Source organism: Sinocyclocheilus anshuiensis, unplaced genomic scaffold, assembly GCF_001515605.1.
Source record: "Sinocyclocheilus anshuiensis isolate Anshui unplaced genomic scaffold, SAMN03320099.WGS_v1.1 scaffold869, whole genome shotgun sequence".
Taxonomy (NCBI): Eukaryota; Metazoa; Chordata; class Actinopteri; order Cypriniformes; family Cyprinidae; genus Sinocyclocheilus; species Sinocyclocheilus anshuiensis.
In genome coordinates this window covers 1,209,043-1,220,312 of record NW_015558630.1, presented here as the reverse complement: position 1 = coordinate 1,220,312, position 11,270 = coordinate 1,209,043, and the positions used below count along the sequence as shown (strand labels likewise).

General features: G+C 38.0%; 1 protein-coding gene across 1 annotated transcript in view; it reads left to right on the top strand.

Annotated features, from left to right (window-relative positions):
* The window catches only part of LOC107680795 (uncharacterized aarF domain-containing protein kinase 1-like), a 124,675-nt gene that overhangs the window by 70,490 nt on the left and 42,915 nt on the right, over positions 1 to 11,270 (top strand). Inside the window, exon 7 of the mRNA XM_016476843.1 lies at positions 1,899 to 2,015. Within this exon, the coding sequence (XP_016332329.1) occupies positions 1,899 to 2,015 (117 nt within the window). The remainder of the gene's footprint in view (positions 1 to 1,898; positions 2,016 to 11,270) is intronic.

Genomic DNA, 11,270 nt, shown 5'->3' with positions numbered 1-11,270 from the left:
CCTCGTGTTGTGGAAGCTGTCCTCAGTAAAATGCGCAGCACACAATAGCAAATTGGGGTTATAATGCTCAGGAACAGAGTTAACAAATAAATTGCAACCACGGTTTCCTGACATCATCAGCTTTCGGAAGCCCAAACAAAGACGTTTGGGCACGGAGGTGAAAAAAACAGCATTTCAGGTGGTCGCACACCGGACGAGAAGCGCAGCATCGCGTCGCACCACGTCTTTAAAATTCGAATACATTATTTTCTATGAGTGTAGGCACACCGGTGGCGCCGTTCGGCGTCTGTCCGCGGCGCCCAGCTACGTCGTGTTGTACTTGTAAGAATTGTTCTAGACATGCCGAAAATGTGACACTACAGCACAGCAGCTCTTCTTCTTCGTTTTCTCTGATGCACTAACTCTGCAGCTGCACTTCTTCTTCATCGTCATCTTCGTCGTCTCGTCTGATGCACTCACTCAACCAAGCGTTCTAACCACAACCTCGCCCCTCCCCACCCCCCAACCATTAATTTCTGTAGGCGGGAATTATTTTAATGATATTTTAATGAGCCGCTTTGTGATATCACAAAGCCTGGAAACCAACGCTGTAGCCCAAACGAGCCGTTCATTGTAGTTCTTGAAAAGAGATTTTTTTTTAAAACAAAATATCTCCCTTTGGAGTGGACTTTGAGATTTGTAACTTTCTAAATCTTTTTTATGCCCAAACATAACACACTACACACTGACTAACATTAAAAAAGTGAAAAAGCATAATAGGACCCCTTTAAATGTGGTTAACTCTTTATAACTGTTTTCCAGTGTTTAGTTCATTACTGCTGTTTAATAAGTCAATTATCACCACTATTCTCGCTTGTACTCTGGGTTAGAGATTTGAACAAACATCTAATGTTAAATATTAATCTTTGGTGCATAATGGGTCCAGCAAAACACCAAAGAAACCACATAGCAATGCTCTAAAAACCACTCAAAAACACCCTATCAACTGCATATGAACACTTAAAACACTCATCTCCATAGAAACCACATCTCTAAAAACCACTTAAAACACACTAGGAACTTATAGTTTTTAGTCTGGGGGTTAAAGCAACCTTCCCAGAATGCACATTTGACAGAAGGGACCCCAGGCAAAGGGAAAAAATGTGGGGGAAAAATCATGATGAGGCTAGTTTTGATTAGCAATTGGGCTGCAATTCACAGTCTGCTGTGAGTCGGCTGCCACTTACTTTTGTTTTGTTGTTTATGTTCATTTTGTTAGTAAAGATATGTTTGCCGTTTCCTACCTCTGCCTTTCCTGATTCTTGAACTTTGTTGCATACATATAGATACATTTTCTTTAAATCATCCTGTCAACACAGGGTTTGAAAACCTGTGCCCTAGGAACCACATAACAATGCTTAAAAAATACTTTTCTCCCTAGCAACCACAAAGCAACTCTCTAAAAAACATTTAGAACTTCTTAGCAACCTTATAGCAACGCTTTAAAAAAAAAACACCCAGAGCACACTAGGGACTGCACAGCATAAAACTACTCAACTCTCTAGTAACCGCATAACAATGCTTAAAAAAAAATACTTAGCTCCCTAGCAACCACACTGCAATACTCTAAAAAACATTTAGAACTCTCTAGCAACTGTATAGCAACCATAGCAACACAAATACTTCCATCTTCCATCTAAATAAATACAATACACTGAAAATGGTTTAACTACTTTGAAATTTTCTGAATATAATTTTTTTTCCTAGCTGGTTCATAGAAGTGCAAAAATGTTAAATGTCAAAAATAAGACTTGGGAATGGGATTGTGCTTTACCCCACTCTCTCATCCTGTAAAAACTGACTCGCTGCAAGTATATGACATTTGCTGTGAATCTGAACTTTGTTTTGTTTTCTCCCAGATCCCGAAGATTCACTGGGACCTTTCCACCAAGCGTATTCTAACCATGGACTATGCAGAGGGTGGTCAGGTCAACGACCGAGAGTACATGAGGAGAAACGGCATCAATGTCAATGAGGTAAGAGAGATGCCCTTACCTCTGCGGAACTCTAAAACTTCCTCAGAAACACTCAGAACAGCAGCCCAACAAACAGCACTTGCCTCAGCTCCAGCACTCAAGATTGCTTAATCAGTAATTTCACTATGCTAATGAAGCAGTCACGTTCCCTGCGACGTTTGATGCCATGGGTTCTGGAAGCTTTGAAGACTTTTCTCTTTGCCCTGTTCCGAGAGGCTTTGACATCGCTGAAATGGAGGCTGCTTGGTTTGATGAATTATGCCTCTCAAATTTCATTTCATTTTTCTAGCCCTTAGCAGATGAGCACTAAATTAAATCAGGCTCTTTTTCATATTTATATCACAGACTGTTTTTCCGTCGTGGCTGCAATTTATTCTACTCCGCCACTTTTGTCAGCACAAGCACAAGGGCGCTGCGAGATCGAGCGCCTTTTTAATTTTGCACTTTCGTTAAGGTGACTCTGGTCTCAGGGTGAATGCGGTTGCACACAATGGCTTCGGTTAGAATGGAGGCCCTACTGAGTGAGCTAATCTGTAGTTATGCGGGGCCAGGGGACGAATAAACTGAGGGAGATGACTTTTGTGAGGCCTGGGGGATAGCGGAGAAACGGATGCTGATGGACTATTGATCGATGGGCCAGTGTCTGTTCACACGGGGATATTTTACATCAAGATTGCCAGTGCATTATCATTTTCTTGTTTTTTGATGATGGTGGAGTAGGGTAAAGTTATCACTTTGTCAGCTAGTTGGGAATAGTTTAAAAAAAATTATAAATGGATAAAAAGATAGATAAGTGAACTTCACTCCTCCTAACATGCAAATCACAAATTTTGCAATGCTCTCATCATTGCAATGCTCACAGGTGGGCGTTATGACCAAAATGTTATATAACATTTCCCATAAGTTTATATCACAGTATCTTGCACAGTTTACAAATTTGGGCTGGAAATTCAGTTAAAAAATTGTATATTTCAAATAACGTGTGGTAATGCCTGTTTTTGGATAATATAGTGCATATTAAATATATTTAATCCATTGTTTCTTTTTATTAGGTCCATAAATAGTCTTAAATGGGTTGCACAGGTCTTTGTTGACATATGTTGATGGAAACACTAGAGATTTTTCTATTTCACACTGAAATAGTCGCTACAGCGTTTTCACACTGAATAGTCGCTGTCGAAGTCTATTCAAAGCCTATTCAAACATTGTAATAAAATGTCTTAAGTTTATTTCCATGAAATATGATGATGCCTATATACTTATATATACCAATATACTTATATACAATATACTGTGGTATATCGTGGTATATTGTACAATATACTGTGGTATATTGTCATTTTTTGATGCGTGTCTTTCTCATTCAAAAAAGTTTTTGTACATACAATGAAAGTCAATGGGGTCCAGTGTTGTTTGAACCTCAACGTTCTTCAAAATTCGCACACTTGCAATATATACCATCTTGCCGCCCAGCTCTAGTCTCCTCAAAACACTTCCTATAAACATGGATGCTGTTCATGGATGCCATCCTGTTCACCCAAATATCACATCTTGTTCTGTTCAATATTTTAGTTATTTCAAAAGCAGCTTCCTTCATCATATTCCCAGATTTCATGGATCTCTCACCCATGGAAGAGAGGGAAATATGGAAAGCAGACAGCGAGATAGATGATGAGATGGTTAGAAACGCAGAGCGAGAAAAAGACTGCAGCCGCTGAAAGCCGTGCGAACGTGCTGGCTTTTGTTAAGTGACTAAACGGGATAATTTTAGCACCTGCTTTGTTTGTGTCACTCTGTCATTATATTTCCTCCGACCTGTTTTGTCTGTCTGATTTAATATGCACATTTGCTGCCAGTTTGTTTAGCAAAGCTCGCTGAGGCTTTAAACGGCAACCTTTCCTTATCGTTGTACACCCAGGCATCAGTGAGCCTGACAGACGGGTAAACACGGCCTGAAACTGGTCTCATAAGCCACTGAGCTGTGCTTAAAGGGCACCGCACATCTTTGAAAGATGGAGGAGGGAACGGTCGGCGGGTGGATGGCACATCAAGCGTTTATCACAGCCCCCTCTCGCTCGCACTCACACATACCCACGAGTGCACATAACATTTATTTTCCTTTACGTGCTGTCACGCACAACCACTGCTTGGATTTTTTCTGCCAAGCCGTTTTTCTTTTTCTTTGGAGATAGCGGACTGGGTTATGGACGGCACTGATTAACTGATGTTCCTGGTACAGTGTGGCAAATGAGTATGCGTTTTAAAAGAAAATGGCGTACAAATTTTATGCAGAGCTTGAAAATGCAATCAAAGGGCTCGGTTCATCAGACTCATTTGGAGTGCAGCAATTTAGCGAATGCTTCCGCTTATATTTTCCCTCTCTCGGTTTAATGTGGTGCTGTGCATGTGTGTGCGTGACTGCGTCTGAGCGCTTTTAAGAAGGTTTTAGAGGTTCGGGGGAATAAAAGTGATCATGGTATTAGCAAGCGTGCCACGTGGCCGCTCAATGGGGCTTTGCTTAAGAGACACTCTCCATTGGAACAGGTTGAAAAGGCAGTACAGCCCGCTTGCTTAAAAATACACTTTATTTTGAAATTGCAGAGCTACGGGGAGTTAGCAGAGCTGGTGGGAAACAGAGCTGGAGGCTGCAAGAGGAAATGAGTCTGCTCTCTGGAAGGGCATCCGAGCAGCGGGACCTGAAGACTGTGAAGAGCATATTTTTGGTGCCTTAAACCGCACCCACAGTCAGAGTTTTGTGTGAAAAGCTTTACTTTATATTCAAAGAAACGAAGCAGAAATGTAAATACAGTAGCCCCCAAAAAACACACGTAAGCCACAGTTATATGAATATATTTTCTTTATAAGCCAAAATATCAAACCAAGTGGCATTTATTTTAAAGAAATATTATACAAGTACATTATTTTAAGGAAAACATTTTAGAAAAAGCTTTTTTTTGTTCATTTTATAAATTATTATATTTTAGTGGAATGTTAGTGGAGCCATAGTTGTAGAATTCTGTCTAATATTACAGTTATAATATTATAACATTTTTGTATCTTCTAATTTACATGTTTCTATAATTGTATTTATTAGTTATAATGAATAGAATTTTATATTTATATAATAAATATTAGCAGTTTACGCTTAAAATGTCAATGGCATTGCATTATAATAGACAATTTTATATCTAACGTATATCTCTTTGGATTTGAGACTTTAGTCTTTGCAACTTTACAGATCTTCTTTATGCACCAAGAGCTTGTAACACTTCAAAGAGAAAATAACAATTTAAATCGCATCATATGACCCCTTTAAAATGATTATATATGTGTTTACATATATATATATATATATATATATATACAGACACAGACACACACACACACACACACATGCACACATACATTTTGTTATTCAGTGTCTGCTTTAAATTATTGGATGCTATACTTCCATTATCTGTCAGTTTGCATGTGTTTATCACTGAATCCATTCGAATAATAAACTGGACACATGCTAATTGTATAAGCACTATTAAATTTCAGTTTGTTGGTTGGAAATCCTGGCAAATAAGGAAAGACCCTTTGGGAAATTAGCTGTGTGAAATTCTAATCGGTGTTAGATTTCATACTGTCATTGGATTTTGTGTCTCCCAAAGCATATGTTGACAAATGTTAGAATGAGAAATTGTTCTACTGAGCAGGGTTGTGTGTGCATATAGTTTTGTGTGCTGGTAAACAATGTAGATGGCCGATTGGAAGGGGTTGAAAGAGGAAAAAGTCATAACATTAGTATGTGTTGTCTACTAAAGGCTTAGTATGACTCAATATTTAATGTAATGACATCATAGTGCGGTGTTCATTTCTTTAATGTAATGACATCATTATGTTGTGGTATTTTTTTTCTCCTATGATGTAATTTTTTCTGCTGAACCCCAATCCCCCAGCTTAAACCAACCTACAGTAGTTTGTTGTTTTCCGAACCTGGCCAAGGTGGTTTATCTACTTTAGCTGACTAGTGCTGTAGGTTCTTTAACTTACCATAAAGAGGTCAAGTTCAGTCAGCTCTCCTCCCTAGACACCCTCACTTCCCCTCAATCTGTCAGTCATGGTGTAAATGCCCCATCACCCTGTTCCTTCCTCCTTTACTCTGTTTCTCTCTTGCATAGAGGTCACAGGTTCATAATATCTGACAGAAGCTACAGATGTTTTTACACTCTTTTCATGTGACAGCAACAGACCTTGAGTACCTGACACAGCTGACACACATACAGTAATATACACTGATTCTGATCTTTAAAATCTGTTAATTCTGTTTTCTCTAGATATTTTTCTCTCTCGGAGGTTGAGAGTACATTATAGAATCACTGCATGCAAAATATTCCTCCCAGATGCGACCAGAATAAGTGGTAATGATTAAAGTCAACACTATATTAGCCAGCATCACGGACGATCCTGCCCTCCGTAACCTCGATCGCTCCCCCTGCAGTACTCATTAGCCGCCGGTCAGCCTTTACAATGCTCACAAAAGTAAATAAAGCAAACAGTGTAGCCAAGCGCTTTATCTGGGCCGAATACTGGCTCCGGCATTAGCCAATGATGATGAGAGTTATTAGACAGCTGATGAGATAGATACAGAACATAATAAATGATGGAGTCTACCTCTGAAAATGGATAGAATTATTAACTGGCTCTGGCATCCGCGAGCTTCTGTGTGGGAGCTGGCGTGTAAGTAATCAAAAGATTGATGATGGCTGGAATGGACTTTTCTCTCTGTGTTCTGCCAACGTGCACGGAATCTCGGAATGTTTTATTATTTTCTTTACTACCCAGATCCAGCAGAGTGTAAAGACGCCGTACATTAGCTTGAGCTAAGGTCCTTATGGAATGTAGTTTAATAGTATCAGTAATGACTGCTGTGTATGTGATTAGATTAGTAATCGCCAATTATCCCTGTGCTTAAACCTACTGTAAGCATAAGCATGTTGGTGCAATGGCTGTTTTATATGGTAGACAAAAACATTAGGCTTGTTTTGACCAATTTGTAAAGTAGCATCATGGATGATGCAATCCCAGAATGCATTGCAACATGCTCAGTAATTTCCATTCAACAATGGAAAGTACTACTAATAAAAAGCTCAGTCTAAGTAAGCTTGAAATATTTTGCCTAACATTTGTATGTTGCTATAGTTCCCTGTTGTTTGTTACCATATTTTATTATTTTATTTGGTTAGTCTACAGTTAGTGCTGCTGTTAACTTCTATAGGTTTTGGAACAGGGCTATTATGATATTCAGTTATAAGTGAATGAAAGTAAGAAAGTAAACATATGATCAGGCTAATTGTGAGTTTTTTTATTTATATTGTGCGTTAAACATGGTTTTGGCTGTGTTTGTAAAATAAAACCCCAATAGCACGTAGTTAAGAGCATGTAAATTAGTCACCAGTGTGTTTATAGTGTGTCTGTGTGTGTGGTAAGTCAAATCCCATCTGGCCGATCCTTCTGGGTCAGGCAATGCAAGGAATTATCTCTGTTAGCAGTGATTCCTACATCATAGAGAATTGAGCGCTCTTTAAATAGCCACATGAGCCTTTGGGCTGCTGTGAGAGTCCTCCTCTACTCCACGAGGTCTCTGGAGGGCCCTGGATCTGTTACAGCATCCATGCTGCTCTGAGAGAGGCTGAGAGTGGAGGGTGAATCAACCCTGATGCTATTTTTGCCTTAAGATGTTAGTAGTGTTTTTATCTTTTTATTTTTATTACCCCCTTTCTCTCTTGCTCTTTTCCTTCTCTCAGAATGTCAGAATTGGAAAATAATAATAATAATGATTTCTATTTTTATTAAAATGTTGGCATTTGTTTTTAAAAGGAATTGATGAAACATGACAGGAAATGATGAGAAGAGGGAACAGGATGGGGTAATCACATGAGAGAGAGACTAAAACTTGCATTGCCTACATGTGTTGTGTTGACTCTGAGCTATTTTCTGTCATTATAAGTGCATTATGAGTAAATAATTATGTACAATAAATGTATAAACACTCACATTCAAAAGTTTGGTTCAGCCATATTTTTTTATGTCTCTTATGCTCATCAAGGCTGCATTTATTTGATTAAAAACAGTAATATTGTGAAATATTATTACAATTTAAAATAACTCTTTTCTATGTTAATACAGTTTCAAAATGTAATTTATTCCTGTAAAGGTAAAGCTGAATTTTCAGCAGCCATTATTGCAGTCTTCAGTGTGACGTGATCCTTTAGAAATCATTCTGATATGCTGCTCAAGAAAGATTTCTGATTATTATATGTTGAAAACAGCTGTGCTGCTTAATAATTTTGTGGAAACTATTATACTTTTTTTCAGGATTTTTTGATGAATAGAAAGTAAAAAATAACAGCATTTATTTGAAATAGAAGTCATCTCTTTTGATCAATGTAATGTGTCTTTGCTGATTAAAAAGTATTAATTTGAAAAATCCTACTCGTATAAAAAATTGGTCTTAAAAAAGCATCAATTTGTGGCGGTGTGAACAGTGATAATCTAACTTAGGGAAAAGTAGGGAAAAACAAACTTCGCTAAGAGGTGTGTTTCGCCGAGTCATATAAACTACACACAAGTGCGCTTTTCTCCATGATCTGACTGAGCTTGGCAGAGTATGCGCATGTGTTGATATTATTTATGTGATTATTATGAAGTATGTAATGAGGAGGTGAAGACACCCAGCTGTCACACAGCGCTGGAGTGAAGCCGCTTGTTAAGTGTTGCTCCTTCATTTCCAGCGCCTATTAAAAGCCTCAAACTCAATTATATTCCTCAGGAAGTTGAGTCCCCTTTGAGAGATGCTGTAAGGCATGCTAAAATGATTTGGTTTGTCTCAAAGAGTCATTACAACCGCAATAATAAGTTGTGAAAGACTGTAATCCACATCTTCTGAATCAAACCAAATCTTTGACTGGTTGGAACCACTTGATGTTTGTTTTTGTCTCCTCGGAAGTGTTTTAGGCTTAATGTTGGATCAGTTTGTACTTCATTGCTCTTGTTTTGTGCTCTGTCAAGTGATGCAGTGGGTATAATATAGAAAGATGTGTATGGACACACAGGTGGAGGTCACTGTATAAAACAAAACAAAAACTATAAAGATAACTATAAAGATAACGATATTAGCTTCCACACCAGCGAACGAAATTGTCTGTTTATTCTAAGCGCACGTTCGTCTGCCGCTTTAAATTCTCGAGCTCGTTACAGCAGGATGGATTCTGATTGGCTGTCAACTGTTTATTGTTCATCAGCTGGGAAAAAATTGTTTTGAAAGTGATTCCAACGATATCGTTTCTCTTTGTCTTTATCGTTATAGTTGTGGTGTGGACTCTGCTATTCTTTAATATTGAGAACGATTTTTAGAACTATATCTTTATCGTTATCTTTATAGTTATCATCCTTGGTGTGAACGGGCCTTTAGTCTAATGATTTTTATTTATTTATATATATATATATTTTTTTTTTTTTGGTGTGCCCACAACAATGTTGAAATTCTCTATCGTTGATATTGTGCTATTATCCAAGGTGTGATTTTAAAAATTCACAAAGCAGAAAACTTTAGAGACGAGCAAAAACTTGGCAGACAAGAGCGAATAGCTTCACTGATTGTAATGGGAGTGATTTGGCTTTGACATGTTTTGACACTACACTCGTGTCAATGACATAGTTTACCTGGTTGTAGGATGTTTTGTACGTGGTTAGAATTAGAGAAATGAGTGGTCACAGGTTTTGCATTTATTGGCTATTTTACAGATGTTTCAAACATGGCTAATCTAATCATATCACTATATGTATAACTGTTTTGATTTAAATCTTTTTTTAGCAGTTTGTGCAGACATATTTAATCATAATTGACAATCTGTATTTTGATGTGCATGCATCAAGTTACATATTAAATATGTTAAGTCAAATTACAGAAAATAAATATTTTTTCAATAATTATTTAAATGATAAATGCTAACTTCTAGTTATTTATTTATTGTTATCTTTGATTATTGTTGTTTATGGTTATCTAATTCTGACATCATTTACTCACCTTTATGTTGTTCTAAACCTGCATGATGACTTCTGCAGAACACAAAACATTTCAGATGTTCGTACAATGGCTTCCAAAACAAAACAATTGGGTCCCAAACAGAAATAAAACATTGGGGTCCAAAACAAAACTATGGACCCCACTGACTTTCATTGTATGGAGGGGGGGGGAAACTTCTTCAAAATCTCTTATCTTTTGTGATCAGTGGAATAAAGTACTTTGTACAGGTTTGGAACAACATAAAGGTGAGTAAATGATGACAGGATTAGATAACAATAAACAACAATGATCATAATGATGACCATTTTTGGGTGAATGATCCCACTGAATGGGATTACTTTTAAAGGGGTAGTTAACAAAAAAAAATAAAATTCTGTCTTTTATTCACCTTTAAGATGTTCCAGACCTGTACGAGTTTCTTCTGTTGGACACAAAAGATGATATTTTGAAGAATGTTGGTAACCAAATAGTTGCTGGTAGCCATTGACATCCATAGTATGGAGAAAAAAAAATACTTTGGAAGTCAGTGGCTACCAGCAACTGTTTGGTTTCCAACATTCTTCAAAATATCATCTTTTGTGTTCAACAGAAGAAAGAAATTCATATAGGTTTGGAAAAATATGAGGGTGAGTAAATGATGACAGAATTTTCATTTTGAGTTGAACTATACCTGTTTACCAGCAGCCTCACAAAAAAAGCCTGTGAAGTTGCATCACCATCTTTCAACATGTGCTTGACTTCGTCCAATCAAACATGATGACTGTGACACTGAAGTGTGACAGTGAAGAATGGCACTCCAGCAGTCGTCTACTGCTGCAACACACTCGTGCTCTCTCTTCATTGTCGCCTCTGTCCAACCCACCAGATAACAAATAGAAAAGATGTCATTAATTACCAAAATTGAAAGACGGCGTCCCTTTGAGATCAATTGTTTGTGGTGCTGGTGGCTCTTTCTCCCAGTGGTCACTGATTAATGGGATGCAGGACTGTAAATGGCCTCTCAGTAATGCTCTGTGTTGTTATGCATTAGCGGCTTGTAATGGAGGACTTTTTTTCCAGCTCCACTGCGCTCTGCCTGTCAGACCGCTCGTCCTCTTTAAGGTGACTGTGAGTCGTGTTTCTACATGCCGACAGTGCTCGGCGCTGACAGTACAAAAAGCCTGCTCTGGCTTATCCTCCTG